The sequence below is a fragment of the Haliotis cracherodii genome, unplaced genomic scaffold (genome assembly GCF_022045235.1).
Source record: "Haliotis cracherodii isolate W230 unplaced genomic scaffold, xgHalCrac1.p SCAF_16, whole genome shotgun sequence".
Taxonomy (NCBI): Eukaryota; Metazoa; Mollusca; class Gastropoda; order Lepetellida; family Haliotidae; genus Haliotis; species Haliotis cracherodii.
In genome coordinates, this window is record NW_027266271.1 from 28,886,144 (window position 1) to 28,907,759 (window position 21,616).

A 21,616-nucleotide genomic window follows, 5' to 3' on the forward strand; every position below is an offset into this window, starting at 1 on the left:
TTGATCTCGCGAAAACGGAAATCATCTCATGACAGTGATCTCGGGTGTATAGAAGTTATTTCATGACAGTGTTTTGCAAACAATTCTTGCTGCCGAATTCTGGAGGCTGTATATCTGGTCTTTGGAAACATTCACAAGGAGGCTGTTGCAATAATCCATTCTGGACATTGCTAGAGAGAGAACTAGTTTTATCTATAGAGGTAACATAGAAGCTATCTCATGACAGTAACGCCCAGCGTGGATATTATTTCATTACAGAGACACCCTGGGCTGATACAGGGTATGTAGAAGTTATCACATGACAGGGCCAACCTGGGTTGATCTGGTGTGTGTGTGCGTGCGTCCATGTGCCTGTGTGTGTGTGTGTGTGTGTGTGTGTGTGTGTGTGTGTGTGTGTGTGTGTGTGTGTGTGTGTGTGTGTGTGTGTGTGTGCGTGCGCGCGTCCATGTGCCTGTGGTGTGTGTGTGTGCGCGTCCATGTGCCTGTGGTGTGTGTGTGTGCGTGCGTGCGTGCGTGCGTCCATGTGTGTGTGTGTGTGTGATGTGTGTGCGTTTGTGCTTACAATCAATTGTTTTAACGAAATGTTGGCAAAGATCTAGGCTTTAAACATTCCAATAACATGTGCATGTTCATATCAATAATATCAATTATGAGATCAATTGCAAAGCTTGTCGTGATCGTTCCCATCTATATCGTGCAACACAATGTTAGCGCTCAACAAACAATTCATTTGACAAGTTTTATAACAAGCCTTTGTGTTGTTTTAAGAGAAAACACGTCGGCATTAAGTCAGCATATCGATATGAACACGTTTTATTATTACGTCGCTTATTGACGTGACCGATCGCGACCATGTGATCGAGGACATCGGCACCAGAGGCCAGTGTATGAATTCTTGTTTATACGACTAAGGAAGAATTTTCATGGATGTCAACTTCTTTATTATGGGGAAAACAACGTTTCGGAGTATATACTTACTCCTTCATCATGTCACCTGTCAACATCCATAAAATCTCTTCCTTAAGTGTATCACCTCTAAATGCCATTCAAAGAGTTAACTCTGTGACTTATTATAAATATTTGGGTTTAATGGTTTCTTCAAGACTATACTGGCCTGTAAACACTTGCATATTTAAACAACATACGTTTATTACAACAGCTTGTATAAAAAGTCCAAACACTACATGTAAAGGGTTCCTCGGTGTCATTATTATTATCATTATTATTATTATTATTATTGTTGTTGTTGTTGTTGTTATTATTTACAGATTAAATTACAAAATGCAGCAAAGAGGATTTGGGTGATCATCACACAGTTAGGCTGGTTAGGGTCATCGTCAGCTCAGGGCTGTCGAACTTTTCGGAGAATGTGAAGACTCCCCAACATGACATCCCCTGGGATGCAAGCATGACATTTCGAAAGCCAGGTCTGCATATTTGCCTTGTTTTTCCTGAATCTTGTCAATCACTTTAGTGTCAAATTGTAAACAAAACGGGGCTTCAGCTGTACGATGTTCGCTATTGTTGGTGACGAAAAGCTGTTTTTATTTATATTCAAACCTGTCAATAATCAATATGAACATCAAACGTTTTAACACATTATTCATGTATTAACACATCATTGGGAACAGAAATGTACACATCAAAGTTAAATTTTACAGCGTCAAATAGGTTGTTTTGAAAATTTAGAACTTCTCTTTATAACTTTAATGTGAATAACATCCGTAAATTATATGAGTTGTGATTCGGGTTACATTGGAAATGTATTTCATGTGTTATCTTATGATACCATATTGATTTATGTATTATTTATTTTCACATTTACGATTAAAATAGTTACCCCATCTTGCGCACATGTTCAAATGTAAATCGACAATAATCAATATATTAAATTTGAAGAATGTTAACCGCTATTTTCTCTATATCCTTGTTTATAGAACATATGCTCCTTGTAAGCAAAGTCTAGTTTAAATATTTCTTGCAACCATTTTTACGTGACAAATTAAGCTGACACTCCATTTTTTGTTGAATGAACTATTAGGTTAGTCACTTCAATCAATACTAATAGTTTAACCGTTGAAGAATGGGCATTGAAGTTTGTGTCTGAACGCACGTGTGAATAGGTAAGTGATCCTTAAAAGAAACCAACGGATATTTAAAAGTATTTGTTTGCTCATAAACGAAACCTATCGTCATTGAAAAGAAATAGTTTAGTTATTGATAAATGTTCCCGAGCTGGTCCCATATAGTTATATCTGTCCTTGAGAACGTTCATGTCATAACACACGTTTGGCTGTCGCGAAGTGCACTTGAGAAAGGCTCCGGGAAAACACTTCACGCGCACCACGCAGAGGTGACTCACAGAGTGTTTCCACAGTCACGCACAGCGTTCTTGAATATGTTTGATAGAATGGTTATCAAAGCTAAATTGTCAATTTGCAACAGAATAACCATTCTAGTGTATCTTATTAAGTGGCAACAATTACAACATCGGTATGGGGGTGTGAGAACTGATATAGACATAACATACGATGACGAGAAGAGATGAGATTATGTTTGGGGGGTGCCTGCCTTAACCCTACGTCCCAACGGATTCCATAGATGCGCGATTGGAATCAGGTCTGGGCTTCGAGAAGGCCAAGGCAGAGTCTAAATGGCGTTGCCCTGGAGATGGTCAACTCGTACTCGGTGGGGTCGTTCATCGTCGTCCATGAAGACAGGGTGAGTGCACTGTTATCACAATGATAACCGTTAAATGCCCCCTGAACTGTGATCAAATCAAGTTTACAATCCAATGAGCACCATCCCCATACCATCACTGACCCGCCTCCACACTCCATACCATCACTGACCCCCCTCCACACTCCATACTATCACTGACCCGCCTCCACACTCCATACCATCACTGACCCGCCTCCACACTCCATACTATCACTGACCCGCCTCCACACTCCATACCATCACTGACCCCCCTCCACACTCCATACTATCACTGACCCGCCTCCACACTCCATACCATCACTGACCCCCCTCCACACTCCATACCATCACTGACCCCCCTCCACACTCCATACTATCACTGACCCGCCTCCACACTCCATACCATCACTGACCCCCCTCCACACTCCATACTATCACTGACCCGCCTCCACACTCCATACCATCACTGACCCCCCTCCACACTCCATACTATCACTGACCCGCCTCCACACTCCATACCATCACTGACCCCCCTCCACACTCCATACCATCACTGACCCCCCTCCACACTCCATACTATCACTGACCCGCCTCCACACTCCATACCATCACTGACCCGCCTCCACACTCCATACCATCACTGACCCGCCTCCACACTCCATACCATCACTGACCCCCCTCCACACTCCATACTATCACTGACCCGCCTCCACACTCCATACCATCACTGACCCCCCTCCACACTCCATACCATCACTGACCCCCCTCCACACTCCATACTATCACTGACCCGCCTCCACACTCCATACCATCACTGACACGCCTCCACACTCCATACTATCACTGACCCGCCTCCACACTCCATACCATCACTGACCTGCCTTCGCTCTCCATACCATCACTGACCCGCCCCCACACTCCATACCATGACTGACCCGCCTCAACTCTCCATACCATGACTACCCGCTTCCACACTCTATACCATCACTGACCCCCCTCCACCCTCCATACCATCACTGACCCGCCTCCACACTCCATACCATCACTGACCCGCCTCCACACTCCATACCATCACTGACCCGCCTCCACACCCCATACCATCACTGACCCGCCTCCACACTCCATACCATCACTGACCCGCCTCCACACTCCATACCATCACTGACCCGCCTCCACTGTCCATACCATAACTGACCCGCCTCCACTCTCCATATCATCACTGACCCGCCTCCACCCTCCATACCATCGCTGACCCGCCTCCACAAGACACTTTTTCGGGCACTGATGATAAGATGTTCCTCTTTACTTCCAGAAGCGAATCCTTCCCCATGACCTCAAGTTCCCATGTGCTCGAGTCGGGTACCAGGCTACCCGGTCCTGCGTGTGTTGGTGTGAGAGGAGGGGATGTCTTATTGGTCTTCTGGATCTTAACCCTGCAGCTTTCACTCGACGCCTGGTGGAGCTGAGGGACACTCTGTTGTAGGTATGCCAGTGATGACGAAGAACAGTGCAAGTTTATGTTGGCAGTAGCTTTGCCTGGAGTACAAGGACCCTGCCTTCTCTGGTACTGGTCTCGGCAAGACCCTCACATGTCCAGTCAATGTGTGTTTTATAATGAGTCGACTGATTACAAATTAATGTTCAACACGGTGGCAATATCCCGATATGACATGCCAGTTTGGTGCGTGACAATGATTTGCCATCTTTGTTTTCTGGCATTGGTAGTTAGCTTACAAGCCTTCCAAAGACAGACTTTCACATTGGTAGAACTTTCATTAAAAAATAATAGCAGTAAAGACGCTTAACATTCTGTCATGAAACATGAATTTTCTCAACAGAGACCCCTTAAATGTGCATACGGCTCGCATCAACGCACCCATCAGGTTGGGCAGTCAAGGTGGCTACCATTCTACAGGCAGATGATGTATCAACACACAGTGTAACAACTGAAAATTCCTACATTGAAAATGAATTCGCAATTACACTTCAAATTTGGTTGTGCGATACATTTGACGAGGTATGTTGGTTGGTTGGTTGGTTGTTTAACGCCGCACTAAGCAATATTCAAGCTTTATGACGGCGATCTGTAAATAATCGAGTCGGGACCAGAAAAGGCAGTGATTGATATCATGAGCATCGACCCACGCAATTGGGATCGATGGCATGCATCAACCAAGTCAGCCAGTCTGACCACCCGATTTCGTTGGTCCCCTCTTACGACAAGCAGAGTCGCTCTTTACGGCAAGCATGGGTTGCTGAAGACCTATTCTACCCCAGATCTTCACGGGTCGACGAGGTGTGTGTCAGATTAGGTAATCGATGAGTGAGTGAGTTGACCTTCCCCTTCCATGTCATGACATCGTTTGTTAGGTGGTACATTAGGAATAGAGTGTTGACATTTGTGTTAGCTTAGGGAGGATAGTGGGGGGCATAGTTCATGAAGCACACTGAGATAATACACATAGCATTCAGCAGTATGTCTACAGTCAGTAAGTGAGTATGGTTTTACGCCGCTTTTAGCAATAGTCCATCAATATCACGGCCGGGGGCACCAGAAATGGGCTTCACACATTTTACCCATGTCGGAAATCGAACCCGAGTCTTCGGTGAGACAAGCGAACGTTTCAACCACTAGGCTACCCGACAGCCCCGGTAATTGATGAAATACAGGGGACGAAAAGCATAAAACGCAGTGTACTGCTACTGTTAAATAGTGATCTCATGTCTTAACACATCTCAAGATTTTCCCTTTGCTCTCTTGAAATATTCTCTTATTCTGAGACTAAAAACAACCTGAAGACCTGCATTTTCACAGAACGTGCAAATATGGCTGCTGTTTATTTGAAAAAGTCATTTTTGTCGAAGAAGATTCTGAGGCACTTCAGTTCCCTGACTACCGCTGCTCTTAAACTGGTGTTATGGCAGGTACCTTCGCACTCTGAACTCTGCTGTTCATATTACATTTAACTGCAGGAAGTCAGTGGTAGGTATCTTCCCTTGGGATGTTCAGGAACAAGATGAATGAGCTCATGTCCACAAGACTGCATGATAAGAGGGATGACATCAACTTTCTAATAGTCAACTTTCCCTTCATGTCGAGCAATATTCCAGCAGCTCCAGCCTTTGGTGTTTACAGTGAGTGAGCGAGTGAGTGAGAGAGCGAGTTGGATTAACGCTGATTTAAACTTCATTCTCTCCGTACGACGGTGTCAGGCACCAACATATCGCACACTGTGTTCATGTGAGGAATCGAACCCGGCCCTTTAGCGTGACAGGCAAACGCTTTACCACTTCCCCCACCAAACCATTTAATCAGAAAAAAGGTCAAACAACACAGCTGTCTATTGTGACAACCATTCAAATCTATTTCATCATGTCACAAGGATGTATATAAACATATAATGAGAATTTATCAATAATCATATTTGGGGATACATGGATCAGCCGACAAATAATACATGCCATCGTTGATAGACTACAGTCATTGTCAGACACGCACAATCACGAATCAATCAACACCATTAGCGGTGTGTTTCATACATCCAAGTTAAGCGGCACACATCAATGAGTGAGTGAGTATGGTTTTGCGCCACCTTTAGCAATATTCCAGCAATATCACGGCGGGGGACACCAGAAATAGGCTTCACACATTGTACCCATGTCGGGAATCGAACCTGGGTCTCCTGCGTGACGATCGAACGTTTTAACCACTTGGCTACCCCACCGCCTCCTGGCGCACATCAGAGATCAACACCATTAGTTCAGCAGTGTGTCTCATACATTCACGTTACCCGGCACACAGTAGTAATACAATATGAGCGTCGGTCTTAATGTAGAAAACAGACAGTATGTCACACGTGTCTTGGTGTGATGAGAAACACCGGTACTCACTGTGAGCCAGCACCGAGACCACGAGCAGCAGCAGGATCCCCGTCATTGTAGGTGAACGCTCTCCAGCAGATTCCCCACTGAATCTCAGTGAATGCCTTAAATGGATCTGTACACACTGCTAGTCAATCGACCGTGTCAGTTAACCAATTATAATGTCTGTTGCGACCGCAGCTATAGCGACTGCGCTTTCAGTTCACCACAAACATGAATAAACTGTAACAATACGGCATAACGACAGGCTTCCAATATTTTATTTATGTCAACGCCACCATCAGGTAAAGGTCTGAAGAAAATAATGACTGATATCTAACCTGCGTTACCAATTAGATGTGTATGTATGTCCACTAAACGAAATACTTCTCTGAGAGGCATTTAGACGGTTTTAAGTAAGCTTATGTGTACCAAGTAAGGATAAGCTATATGGATGGACAACTTCTTTGCTACAGTCAGGAGCGATGTTTCAGTGTTCGTGCAAACACCGTTATCAAACAAATGATGTACAAAGTGTGATTATGAAACTTTATTTGCAGGGATGAAGTTGTGTAACAGCTGGGTAGATAAGGGTGTGGTTACAGTTGGGTGGAGAAACCCGTTAGGTACACAATGCGGGGGATTTCAGGTATAAATAGCCTTGGCCACGGTTGATATATGGTTGGGGTATTTTGATGGGGTTTGCGTCTTGGAGTCTGAAGACTTTGCGGGTAGTTGAAAGGGCTTTGATTTTATCTCACTGGTAGTTGTGTCTTGGGTTGTCACGGATAAGGTCTGATAAAGCTTACTTAGAAACCACTTTGGAAACTGAACTGTGATGTTCTTTAATTCGGGTTCTAAGGGTATGTTTCGCCAACATAATCATGTCCACACTGAAGGTGATACGCTGCTTCCTATGATTCCTTCTGTAGACTGCATGGTGATGTCCATGTGGAAGGCTTTTCTCCATATTCACAGAAAGTGGAATTAATACCATGTGGATTCTCAAAAACTCAAAGAATTTGCTTCACTTTTTGCAATCTCAGAAAAGGACAAAGTTCAATATATATTTGATTTTCCAACTTTGTACACCACTATCCCACGTAACAAACGTAAAGAAAAAAGTCATTCCTTGATCCTTGTGGCTTTTGTTACAAAACGTGGTGAACACAGATACAGCTACATGTACGTATCTGTCTTCAGAGGCTGTTATGTGTCGATTCCCAAATTGAAACAAAATGTTAACCCAGAAATCTGTACGTAAAAGAACTTAGTGTGAAACCACCAAACAACCAACAAGTCACATACAATCAACAAATGTATTGCAAAATTCATAAGGTTTACAAATCAATACAAATTACTGCACGGCAATTACAATGACACAATAGAGTAGTTGTACAATAGTCAATGGCAATAAATAATATGATGGAAGTGGTCTGTATCAAATACAAAAATACAGTGGTGGTAGCAAAAGTCAGTCATAATAATTTGTATTCACCCAGTGGCGACTGTGCTCAAGCTTCCAAGTTTGGCTAAACAGGGAATCAGGGATGTTGAACGATCTTCATCTGAAAGCTGGTTCCGAAACGATGAAAATGCGTGAGACACGAAATGTGTGAGAGATACATAAACACTCTCTGGTCCCACTATATATACAGCAAAACAAGCTACTGGAAGTTTCTAAACCGTGCTATCATTAGTTTAGCAGCACTGGATCATTATGGCACTTTCCATATGTTTCTATAACATACTATCACCGTCCGCGGTAGTCTGCGGTATACCGGACCGGAAGTTTACACACCACAGAACATCTAAATATAGTAACTTCCTGATCACTGTCCAAACATAATGCAATGAGCGCCCACTGATTCTCAACCGAAAACAATGTAACACAGGTACAATCATTGTTCAACAATAAAATACACTGCTATTTAACAAGGTTCAGGGCAATTTGTCAAAAATGAAAGCATATGCCACATGATGTTTACAGAGAAAACAATATGTGAAATGTTGGACTTCCTCCTTGATAACATCTATGTGAATTTAGTGGTAAAGACATTTCGGCAAGACGTAGGCATGCCCATGGACACCAATTGTCCTCCCCTTCTTGCGGAACAGTTCCATTATGCATATGAATTGGATTGGCAAAGTCAAAACAAGGTAATTTGGCAAGTTCAACTTAAGCTTCAGGTATATCGATAATCGGACATCGTTCAGTAACAATAAAATAGTTACGTCCTTCCAACTGATGTATCCACCTGAACTAGAAATAAAGGACTTCTTTGAGAGGCATTTAGAAGGTGGGGTACTAAGTAAGGATAAGAATTTACGGATGAACAACTTCTTTATTACAATTGAAGTTTCGGTGTAGGTTCTAACACCCTTATCAAGCAAGTGACATGCAGACTGTGGTTGGCAAGTATATTTACAAGTAGGAGGCAATGTTTATACAGTAGAGTAGATACTGTTACACTGGAGTAGAGAAGCCTGTTATGAATATACAGGGGTAGTGATGACAATCATCGGGGAAGTCAGTGACAAATGAAACAACTTCTTCTTCTAACACCGTTATCACACTATGTATATCACTTGCTTGATAACGGTGTTAGAACCTACACCGAAACGTCGCTCTTAATTGTAATAAAGATGTTGTTCATCCATAAATTCTTACTTAGAAATAAAGGAGACCAGTGAGGTCGCCTCATCTGGTACATATTTCCATCTATGCACAAAGATTCAGAGTGACAAAGCTCTCTCCACAAGAATGTATGACAAGAGGGGTGACTTCAACTTTTAAGTAGTCTTAGCTTTCCCTTCATGTCGAGCAATATTCCAGCAGCTCCAGTCTTTGGTGTTTACATTCACATTTACCGAACTACCCAAGCTATGGCGTTTTCAGTTCGTACCATCAAGTTTACGGTATGATAAAAAAACAAAACAGGTATAGGGGTGGCCTCAAAAACAAACGTGAGAAGTAAAAGGATATAATACAGCTTTGATACAGGGTGATATAATGTACAAGCTTTATGAGCAGAAGGTAACCCTGACTAATAGTAGAATTTGAGAGGAATTAAAGATACAATTAATGTTTCCCGGACTGTACTAACTATTGCTCTCCAAGAGATGGGATTTCGATATACTGCGCGTGGCGAAGAATATGCACTATTCAGGGGAACATATTTCATCCTGTCTATCCAGTACTCATCCCGTTGCCAACATGCGAGTTGAAGTGAAATGGGGTTTAACGATTATTGCAGTTAAAGATCATTGCGAGTTTAGGGCGACGCTCGTGCCTGAAGGGACACGTGTTTGTTCTGATTGACAGGAACAATGCCGTTTTAGAATGCTAGAGATACCATTCCGCAGTTTCACATGGCTACCCACTCAAACCAGTGTATTGACTCCTAGCCGAGTCCAGTCTTTGTTTTATCCCCACAATGCCGAGCGCCGGGCAGCTGAAGTGTAACAAATATCATCTTTTAGCGTCCAGGTTTCCTATCTACGGTCAGACTTTCTACACACTACACCACGGGGACCGCCTGTTGTCAACATGGAGGTGTCCGCTGGTAAATTGATATTAGTGCCCTTTTAGTCAAGAAATAATGTCATAAACATTTCACTTCAAGTTTTGATAACATGTATTTTGGCATGTCTAATGCATGCACTATCACTGCTTACATCTGGTGTCGCACACATTTTGTCTAACAGTGGATCAGGGAGCACGGGTGGCAAAGTCGGCTTATTCGCCGCAATTTCGAGAGTTACGTCCCTTAGTTGTGTCAACCACCTATGATCGTGGGTTCAAAGCCCTATGTTGCTAGGTTTGTCAGAACTATACCCGATGGTTCCACCAAAGTGGTAAACGTCTAAGAGCTCCATCACTTCGGGCTTTCCTACCACTTAAAGCTGACACGCTGGGATATGAATGGACTACTATTCAAGGCACCATAACACAAAACTCAGACCAGATCCTCCCATGCTGCGTCACTCAACACATTGGACTCCTCCCATGCTGCGTCACTCAACACATTGGACACCTCCCATGCTGCGTCACTCAACACATTGGACACCTCCCATGCTACGTCACTCAACACATTGGACTCCTCCCATGCTGCGTCACTCAACACATTCGACTCTTTCATGCTGCTTCACTCATCACATTAGACTCCTCCCATGCTGCGTCATTCAACACATTGGACTCCTCCCATGCTGCGTCGCTCAACACATCGTTTCGTGAATAAAGGTAATTAGTGTATCGGAAACGAGAGAATCAACACACTCACTTCGATGAACTGTCTGTCCTAAGCAGCTGCCATGTCTGGTCCCATTGATTGAATTACCCCTTAATGCCGAGCGCCAGGCAAGGTAACAACAAGTATCATCTTTTAACGTCATTCGGTATGACGTGGCCGGGTATCGAACCCCGGACCTTCCGCTCTCCGGGTGGACGCTCTAACCACTAGACCACGGAAGCGGTCGTGTACAAGAGAGAATCAATTTTAGTTGGATTTAAATCCGCTTCGGTCTCAGTTACACCTTGGTGTGTCGCCATATTTGTTGGGAAAACAGCTTTGAGAAACCAGCTTTGAACTAGCAAACCAAAATTCACGACCAGCAAGGATACCTTGTGTTTGATCACGTGAGTTCAAGAGTTCAAGTTACGTCTGGAACTTTTCTGAAGTCAGTATGGCAAATGAAACCATTTGAACACTTACAGAAGTCTATTATCTTTTACAAACCGAAATTGTTTCAGATTTGGTAAAAAACATAACTTTTCATTAAATCTTATTCAAAGTCACAGGAACTTTTGTTGTTCAGTATAGTCTGAATAATGGGGGCGGTCGGGTAGCCTAGTGGTTAAAGCGTTCGCTCGTCACGCCGAAGACCCGGGTTCGATTCCCGACATGGGTACAATGTGTGAAGCCCATTTCTGGTGTCCCCTGCCGTGATATTGCTGGAATATTGCTAAAAGCGGCGTAAAACTATATTAACTCACTCACTCACTCAAGTTACGTCTGACTGTTTGTACATTTGAATGATTTTACGACCCAGTCACATTACACAGGAATCTCATTAAGATCAGATTTTAGTCCTTGCTACCAGTAAACATCCCATTACAGATAACGCCAGAACGACCTTTGGCGAACTTGACCGACCAATGAAATGACTGACAAGAACTCGCCATTAGCTCATCAGAAGCAGCTTTCTCGAGCTCTACTGCGCTATTTTCTAACTAGCGACTTCCATTCCGCTTTGAAAAATATGTTACCTGCCTTACTGGCACAACGTGTTAGAGCACGGTCCTAAGAGTTATGGCGTAGTGAAACCAAGAGATGTAAGTAGCTTTTACAAGTATACATTGGTTCCCGAAAGTTTAAAGGAGCTTTTCTGTTCAGAATGTGTATCACAATATATGTATGGAGAGAACTGGTGTTTTCTGTCCCCCACGAAGGACTCGACAAGTCGGCCATGTTGCTGCCGACACTCCATACACGAAGTGGACACCGGGCGTTGATGTGGGTTATCGGCTTGGGACAATATTTTTCTTGGGACAATATTCTGCTCTCTGTCGATATGGAAATTAATCCAGGGCCAAGCGGTAAGAATATGGACAGTGTTGTATAACATGTTTTAATGATGTTTTCCTGGAGTTTCGTTTAATTGAAACTGAACCAGCAAGAGACTTTAGAGGCATTGAAACATGGACATGAACGCTTGGAGATAATCTTAAGGGTATAAAACACAGCACTGAAGAGCTAAAGAGAGAGCTGATTATATATATATATATATATATATATACATACATACATACATACATACATACATACATACATACATACATACATACATATATATATATATATTACGTTTGGACATGGAGGCAATTAATAAACGCATGGACAAGATTGTGCAAGCTCATTATACCCCTACCAGCTGTGCATCTACAGGCAAACTGACCGAAATACAGAATGAATTAAAATGATCAGAGCAGTCCAGTAGAAAGAATAATGTCTTATTGTGTGGTGTGTCAGATAGGGTCGTGAAAGAATATCAGGATGTAAAGATTTGGTATTTGAACGTTTGGAACACTTTGGATAAGCCAGTAGAGAGTTACCCACTCTCACATCCTGGCATTGCTGAAACTCATTGCTGAAACTCACAGACGTGTAAACAAAGCTTCATACGAAACGTCCATGACCAATTGTCATCAATTTCTATAACACAGACAGGAAACTCAGGTGCTTAAAACTTCGAAGCGAATTTAACACTTCAAGTATGGGAAGACAGAGGAGCTACGTTCAGAAAACAAGCGAGATCATTTCAAAAATTGTGTACTTATAACTATTATCTCTGATTTAAGTCAGGATGTATTGACGAGCAATACTGACGACAATGAGATTACATTAGTCTCATGCATAGAAATAGGGGGTGGTCATGGCCATGAAAACTTTGAGTGAGTGAGTGAGTATGGTTTTACGCCTCTTTTAGCAAAATTCCAGCAATATCACTGCGGGTGACACCAGAAATGGGCTTCACACATTGTACTCATGTCGGGAATCGAACCCGGTCTTCGGCGTGACGAGCGAACGCTTTAACCACTAGGCAACCCGACCGCCCCTGAAAACTTTGAACAGGTTCGTAACAGTACAACTTTATTTAATCTATTATTTTGGAATATTTCAGGTCTCCTAAGTAAACTGTTGGACAAAGATTTCATGAAGTTTATAACGCAATCTGATATTGTTGGACTGGCGAAAACATGGACAAAGAACTATCAATATGCCTACTAGATATCTACAGACGACAAGGCCTATAGTCTGGATGCAGTGAACACAGCTGACAGAGGACAATTGTCGGGCGGTATACCAGTAAGAAAACCAGTAGCTATACGTGTGAAGTGGTCAAAAGTATCAGAAAATGCTCAGACAAATGTGTGTTTGATATTGATAACGACATTCTAATGTCATGTGTATATGTACATTCGCCTGCTTCTACATGGTATACCAACAGAAACACAAATGTGGTGAGACCTTATTTTATAACTCTTTACTTGAAGTATTATGTATAAGAAATAGCCGGAACTAAAGAATAATATCGGTCAGTTTGTTATTAGCGTGTTCGTTATTAACATAGTTTACTGTAATTCCGATGTTGGACTGGTGCCATCAGTGATCAAATAGAAGACGACATTGCTAAGGTCCTTGGAGATGAAGATATTTCAGATATAACGGAATATATTCACATTGACACACAGACATATTATTTCTATTGATACGTGTCGATTCCCAAATTGAAACAATAAGTTATCCCACAAATCTGTACACAAAAGAATGTATTGTGAAACCAACAAATGACCAGCAAATGGTATAAATCAACAATGTTATCACAAAATGAACTAGGTTTACAAATTAATACTGCACAAGAATTACATTGGCAGTGCCCAGTAGAATGGTAGTACATTGCAATATTCAATGGCACTAAATAATGTGATAGCAGTGGTCAGTGTCAAATACAAGAACAGTGGTGATAGCAAAGTGAGTGATAATGATACATTCACCCAGCAGCGATGATAGGCCTAGGCTGAGAATCCCGGGTGATAAGTGATCCTCACACAACCGCTGGTCTGAATGTAATGTGAGATGATATGTGAGATGAAATATGAGATAAGACAGACACGCGTCCGCTCCACTTATATAGTCTAACTAGCTTCCAACACTTTCCACACAGTGCTAGACCAGTCCAGTGGCACTAAATATCACAGAATATTCGTGTTTCTGTAATGCATGACATCCATCTATGCTATTCCGGAAGTTAACAGACAATTCAAGCATCTGGCCTCTGGTGGATCGAAGCCGATACTGTGCGGTTTAAGTGACAAATGGCAGATTGGTCAGTATTTAGCGCTGATATGTTCATTACAAGCACGTGATCCCAGGACACCCGGCGGATCAACAGATAGTTCACGTGCTTCCCGCATCAACTATCGCTGTGTGTGGGACGATGAAAAACCTCAACAATTAAGAGATAATTTGTTATTACCTAAAAGTATTAACATTTTGGAACAATGCTCGATTCTTAATATCGATAATGCAATTGTTTCATTTTCCGATAACATCTGCCAAGTGTATGAAAGAAACTGTAAACGGTTAGGTCGTGTTTCAGAACCGTAGTTATTACAGATGTGAGAGAGAACGATTACTTCGAGCTTATAGACATTGTAAGAATGTTGAGAACTTGAATTGTTGTGTAAAAGCAAGAACTAATTACACAACCACTCTCCCTGCTTGGAAAAGAGTCTATATGAGGTAAATGTTTGTAAAGGGATCGTGCCTTCCAAACAGTAAAGGCTTCTGGTCTATTCTACAGGAAGTCTCTAATTGTCTAACTAGACAGAAACCAAACATATTATTGAGTCAGTAGGTGACTCATGCAATAAATATTTGATATTGACGAATCGGTCCATGAGGCTATTGACACTGCTGACATCGATATTGGTAACTAGATTATGTTAGACTGTCCATAGTAACAGGACGAAGTAACCAGTGCTGATCATACCTTGAAATGTGGTAAATCACCTGGCAATGATTTATTTATTAACTGGGGAATTCTTTAAATATACCTGTGATATCCTTGTACCATACCTTACAGTTATGTTTAATGTATTGTTTTTTAATGCTTATTTCCCGTCGTGGTCAGTTGGAATTATTGTTCCATTACCCAAGTATGGAGATACACATTGTACATGCAACTACACATGTATATCAATTCTATGTGTAGTGAGTAAACTGTATGTGTCTTCGTAGCAGACGATCAACATGTTGGTGTGGTTTTTGTCAAGGGTACTCAACGGTTGACAATGTATTTATATTACAGTTTATTATTGAAAGATACTTGTGTAAACAAAAGGTAAACTTTATGCACTTCTTTGTAGACGTTTCAAAAGGGTTCGACAGCGTTAAAGGGAAAGAGATGTATCTCCTAAAACATTAAGATGTGTTTAATCAGTCCATGAATCAGTAAAATCTTGTTTAAGATTGTATAACTCATTTTCGGAAATGTTTCTTACGTCAACGTTGAGTTCGTTAGGGTTGTTAGTCTGTTTTTGATGTTCCATTTTTATTAACGAGTAAGCAATGGAAATAGGAAAGCTGCCAACCAGGGCTCCAGTTGCACCCGGATCGGAAGCAATTGTTTCAGTTGCTTCTCGCAGATGTTATGTTTCTAATTTCAGATGTTACTGAGGGTTTGCAGAAGCGAACTGATGTTTTGGAGAAATATTGCATTGATTATTAATTAGATGTTACTTTGGATAAAACTTAAGGGATGGTATATGATATACAAGAAGTGGGGGTCGGAAGGCGGGGGGTGGGGGTGTTTGGATGGGGGCATCTATTGAAAAATTGAAAAATAGGTTTACAAAGGGACGAGACTTGAGTGTGTATCTGTTTGCAGATACTTAGGCGTTATATTACTGGAGGTCTGTCGTGGTCCAGACGCTTTGAAACAGATAGCGTACCCCGTTCACATGCGCCTCTATACATATGTGCATACGTGTGTAGAAATACATACGTGAGTATACTTGTCATGTGAACGCGTTTACTCATGTGTGTATATTTACACCAGGAGCAAATTTGCATCATGTCTAGATCAGGTGCAGATGTAAATGTTGCAATGTGAACGTTTATGTTTACGTAAGATGAAGGTGAGGTGAACTTGGGTTTAACGTCGCGTCCATGATTATTGCACTTATATAGCGACGTACATGCACGTGTATGTGTGTGTGTGGCTGCTTGTACTAGTCCGGACTGAGGCCGATTTATAGTGCTAGCCCACTGAGATACCATGCCGCAGTTTTACATGAATACTCCACTCAGACACAGTATACTGACTCCGAGCCGACCAGTCCTTGTTTTAGCCCCTTAATGCCGAGCGCCAGACAGGGTAACAACAAGTACCATCTTTTAACGTCCTTTGGTATGACGCAGCCGGGGATCGAACCCCGTACCTTCCGCTCTCCGGGCGGACGCTCTACCACTAGACCACGGAGGCGGTCCGTTAACGTAAGAGCATGATTTGATTAATATCTGTTCTTTTGCCAACATCAAACAAATTGACAACAGCTGCCAACTTTTATGCGTATATAAAGAGTTGAGCGGGCGATGGTTTCTTTTGGTTTTTAAGGAGTCACAACTTTGTGTACAAATTAAATCAAACACATGTTGCTTTGCGTGAAGCTTTTCGGTGAAGTAACTCTCTTCTCATTCAACTTTGATTGAAAAACAACCTGTTTTGTGTTGAAAGTCGTAAACAGACTGGGGAATATGTGTGCCTTACACAATTTACATACTTTATTTACGCACCTAAGATGCTTTTCATGTGAACGAAGTAAAATTACATATACGCACGTATGTATCGTTACACGTGTAAAATTTCTTACGTCACTAAATGTTGTGCATGTGAACGGGGTATTAGACTACTTAAATTCTTTAAACGACAAAAAGTTCAGTCATCCTTAAATAATTATATGAAGCAAGGAAATCAATATACAAATGTTACTCGTGAAAAAAGAGACAATATCAAGAAGGCATCAAAAGCGCAGCTGTTAATAATATACATAGAGGTAAACTGTTCTTGTCTTCGTTGAAGTGTTTATCTACTCGTAACACTCAATCTACTCCAAAACCGGAAATTAACATAAACCAATGGTTCGAGCACTGTCATAGTGTGTTTAAAACTAAACCTGATCCAGTCACCGAAGATGAACGTATAAATGCGAACACCGATCAGCTTTCAGAGTCTATTCTTGACTCTTCCATTCTCCAAGAGGACGTTATTAACTTTTTGTACACTTTCCAAGGCTTCTCGGCTCTGTTTATAGATCGAAATTGTGGAGTGTATTACACGTACATGGAGTCTCGCCAATGATGTATAAAAAATATCCAATCTATCTATAAATATGTTATGTCTCGTGTTACATACTTTCAGATTTTTGTCCGTGTAATGTTGGAGTCCGCCATGGCTGTATGCTAAGCCCCTTTCTGTTTATTTTGTTCATAAATGACTTGGCTCTAGAAATTGTATCCAAATGTGAACCAGGCATCCAGTTTCATCTCGAAATTGTTCAGCTGTTTTATCACTGTTTGCGGCCGATGTGCTGATACAGTATTTGGCCTACAGAAGCGCTTTGATGTTCTTAAAGAGTATTGACATAGATATTCATTCACTGTTAACTTAATAAAACTAAAGTGGCGGTGTTCAATAAGGGAGGAGTGTTGTTGAAGAATGAAAAATGGTATTATTGAGATGCTAGATTAGAATGTGTTTTCTTCTTATAAATATTTGGGTGTGTCATTCTCAAAAAGTTTAAATTGGTCTAACCACCTATGTAATGCTGCACTTCAGGCCAAAAAAGTATTGTTTGGCATTTTAAAATCACTCAGTAATGTAAAATCGTTTGATTGTAAAGTATTTACACGATATTTGATAGCAAAGTAGCACCAATATTGTTATATGGAGCTGAAATTTGTGGCTTAAATAAATGCAAAAAATTAGAACAGAACCATTTTTTAGCATGCACGTGCGGTAGATATCCTTTGTACATTTCAGCATATAAGCGTTGTATTACTTACTAGTGTAAGGTTATTTGCCTAATAGTCGTTACCCAAGAAAGAGCTATAATCTGTTGTTTAAATAAGCTGTAAATGGCAAGATTAATTGGTTAAAAATACCTTATTTATTATATTTTGTTTTGGCTATCAGTTTCTTATCCAAAACTATTTGAATTTGTATCACGATAAGAATATATTCATGAACAAGAATGACATTCAGATATTGCTAGCAGTCCTAAAATGCATGCATATTCTTTATTTAAATTAAATATTTGTGTTGCACGGTATCTTCTTAATATCAATATTGATAAATGTACTGCGCTTTCCCGCTATCGTTGTAGTTCTCATACACTCCTGATTGAAGTGGGTAGATATCACGATGTCCCAGGAGACCAAAGAGTTTGTAACCTCTGTAACATTTGTTTTATCGAAAACGAATACCATTTGATGTTAACTTGTAAAACATATAACAATCTTAGACATAAATATATTCCGGGAATATATTATGTTCATCCTACATTACATTAATTTAACACATTGTTGTCAGCATGTCACGCTGAAAACATGAAAAAAGCTTTCAGCCTATATATTCCATACCATGAATATTAGAAGCTCTTTAATGACCATTGTGGGCCTATTTAAATGTACCATGGGCCAATGGCCTACAGTGCGAAATAAATGAAGAAGATAGTTACTAAGGTCTATAATACTTCTTCTAGCAATCCGTGGATAACCAGCCTTCCCCTGATTAACTATTGACTATCAAAGTGACAAACTTTAGTCGATTAAGACTAGTTGATATTCAGTTACTTACTTACTTATATTGGAGATTTAACGTGCGCTTTCCGACTGCAAGCGTATGTCGCACACGGGCCCGACCAGGCCATTTAATGTGTTTCAGAAAAGGGGAAAAGTGAGTTTGTGCAACCCAGGAGGGGGGCTTTAGGGGTTGCTTATATAGTCATTCTGAAATTTTGAGATTTGGAATGAATGCCCAAAGTGGGTGGAGGACAAACTAAGGGAGCTGTGTGTGTTGGGTGGTTGTTAGATTAGGTAGTTTTGGTTTTAATATTTTATTTGGGGTTTAAATGCGACTAATTAGTCTTGTTTTAATTAGGTATATGCCTAAGGCTTTGAATTTTTCTAATTTGTGTAAGTGCGGTTTTAAGATTTAGGGTGGTCTGTAGTATTTTTCGGTGTGTGTGGTAGTGTGTGCAGGAATGAGTACGTGTTCTGGTGTTTCTCGTTGTTTGCAATGTGGGCAGTTTCCTGTTGTGTGTAGATTAGCTATTTAACGGTGATTTTTTAGTTTGGTATGGCCTGTTTGTAGTTTAGTAATATTTTTGATATTCAGACGTAAACGTCTATTTTGTAGTCTAAGAGACTCATTTTAGGTATGAGCCTACAGTGTTTGTTTCCCGTTATCTCACTCAGACGGGGTTAATTGACTCGGGTGTTAATTGGTCGCAGCTGACTTAGTTTGCTGTCTAGGCATCTGGTCCGTATCTTGTCAAAGTGTTGCTTCAGCTACTCCGAGTTTTATCGCTGTAGTACGGTTGTGTAGCTACACTGGTTGTGTATTTGCTCTGATGTAATTCATCAGTGATCCTTGTTAGCGCAGATTGGGTTATCTTATCTTTTATTGTCAACTATTAGCACAGTTAGACGCTATTGAACAACCTGGAACCTATTACCACGTTTGCTTTATCAATTGATTCTTATTTTATGAAACCCCTGATTATTGGAGCACGGCTCCGTGACCACGTGCCTTTACACTTCTATAAGTGAGGTGCTCCGCACCCACGCACGTGCACTTGGCAGGATGCCAGATGTCCCCCGTGACCCCACCAGCTCATACAAAACCTCGGAGCGGGGTCAGCATGTGTTACTTATTCTCGGTTGGATACACTAATAACCGTTAATTCCAAACGAATCAAACGTACGTGTGTTCAACTGCAACCCAGCGCAGTGGTTATAATGGGCATTGATCCTGGCATTATCAACATTCCAGACCACTGACTGTGTTGTTTGTGTGTTGTTTAACGCAGAACACAGGAATATTCCACCTATGCCTATTTTGATTTGTGTCATATGTTCCTGTGATTATTTTTCTGGATGTGTTTGTGACGGGTGCTACCGGTGGGACCGGATACGCTCACCGTTTTGCGGACACTTGGTACGATCACTTTTCGATAGTGATACATAAGCAGATGTTCATGATCTAGTCGGAATCGAACAATTGACTCTTTTCGTAGAGCCTTCTTTTGGAAGTATGAATATTTGTTGAGACAGAACGCGAGAATCATGTTATAAGTATTAATCATTACACTTAAACTGTCAACGTGAGGATTATCGTTAAAGTGTTTACAGTGAAACTTGTGTTGAAGATGACATTTACTTTGTAACACACACGTTTGAAGACTTGACCATTTTAGTTTGGCCGTCAAGGCAATATGCTATGCCTGAAGACAGGGCATTCAAAATCCACAAGCATGTCATACTCGTAGATGTTTTCTCTCAAGACGAGGGGTGTCATGTCTTGAGCGCGCCACTCCTGTCAGGTCACTTTATTTTTCTGTGTTTGAATGAGAGTCCACTTTGAAAGCACTCAACAAAGACGATTGTGTGCGGCCACCGCTCGTGTGTTTGTCTGTGGTTTCTCATGGTCCGGACAGCCACATGCCCTCCAGGACGCTTTAGAAACCATATTTTCTGCTTCACAGTTATTATTCGTAAACTGAAGCTGCATATAGGTTCATATAGCACCCATCGAATAACAAGAAGGGCGCTAACCGATATTACCTGACTGGTACAGTGTTATGAATAACTTCCAGCTATATCACAGCAGCCTGTAAAGAAGAGAGCGTGGACCAGACAAAACAATAATTGATATCGCCAAGGGACATAGCATACAGGTGAATTATTTACCTATTAAGTTCTTCCAAATAGAGTCATCGTTTGTGTCATTTGGTCGAATTTTGGAAGCGTTATCTACCAACCAGATGGGATGTACGAGAATAACTTTCCATAGTCAAAACCGTCGAAGGTTGAAAGATGTTTCTTGGTTCAAAAACAATCGTCGAGTAATAAAATCGCCCATACAGTACTGGCTGATGTAGGTAGGATGCGTCGTGCATGTACTGTGTATCTGTCTAAATTCGAAGCTTTCCAGTCTCATTGAACTCTAACATGACCTCTGACCTACAAATCTCAGGCTATGACCCATTGGATAACCGTCTGGGCTATCGTTTGTTTCTTGTTCAACGCCGCACTCAGCAATATTCCAGTTATAATGACGGTGGTCAGTAAATAATCGAGTCTGGACCAGACAATCCAGTGTTTGATATCATGAACATCGATCCGCTCAATTGGGATACGATGACATACATCAACCAAGTCAGCGGGCCTGACCGCGCGATCCCGTTAGTCGCCTCTTACGACAAGCA

General features: G+C 41.4%; 1 protein-coding gene across 1 annotated transcript in view; it reads right to left on the bottom strand.

Moving 5' to 3' along the window:
- The window catches only part of LOC139463547 (neuronal acetylcholine receptor subunit alpha-6-like), a 48,948-nt gene extending 42,303 nt beyond the window's left edge, over positions 1-6,645 (bottom strand). The window contains exon 1 of the mRNA XM_071244818.1: positions 6,592-6,645. Within this exon, the coding sequence (XP_071100919.1) occupies positions 6,592-6,637 (46 nt within the window). The 5' untranslated portion in view covers positions 6,638-6,645. The remainder of the gene's footprint in view (positions 1-6,591) is intronic.
- Between the last annotated feature and the right edge of the window lie 14,971 nt (positions 6,646-21,616).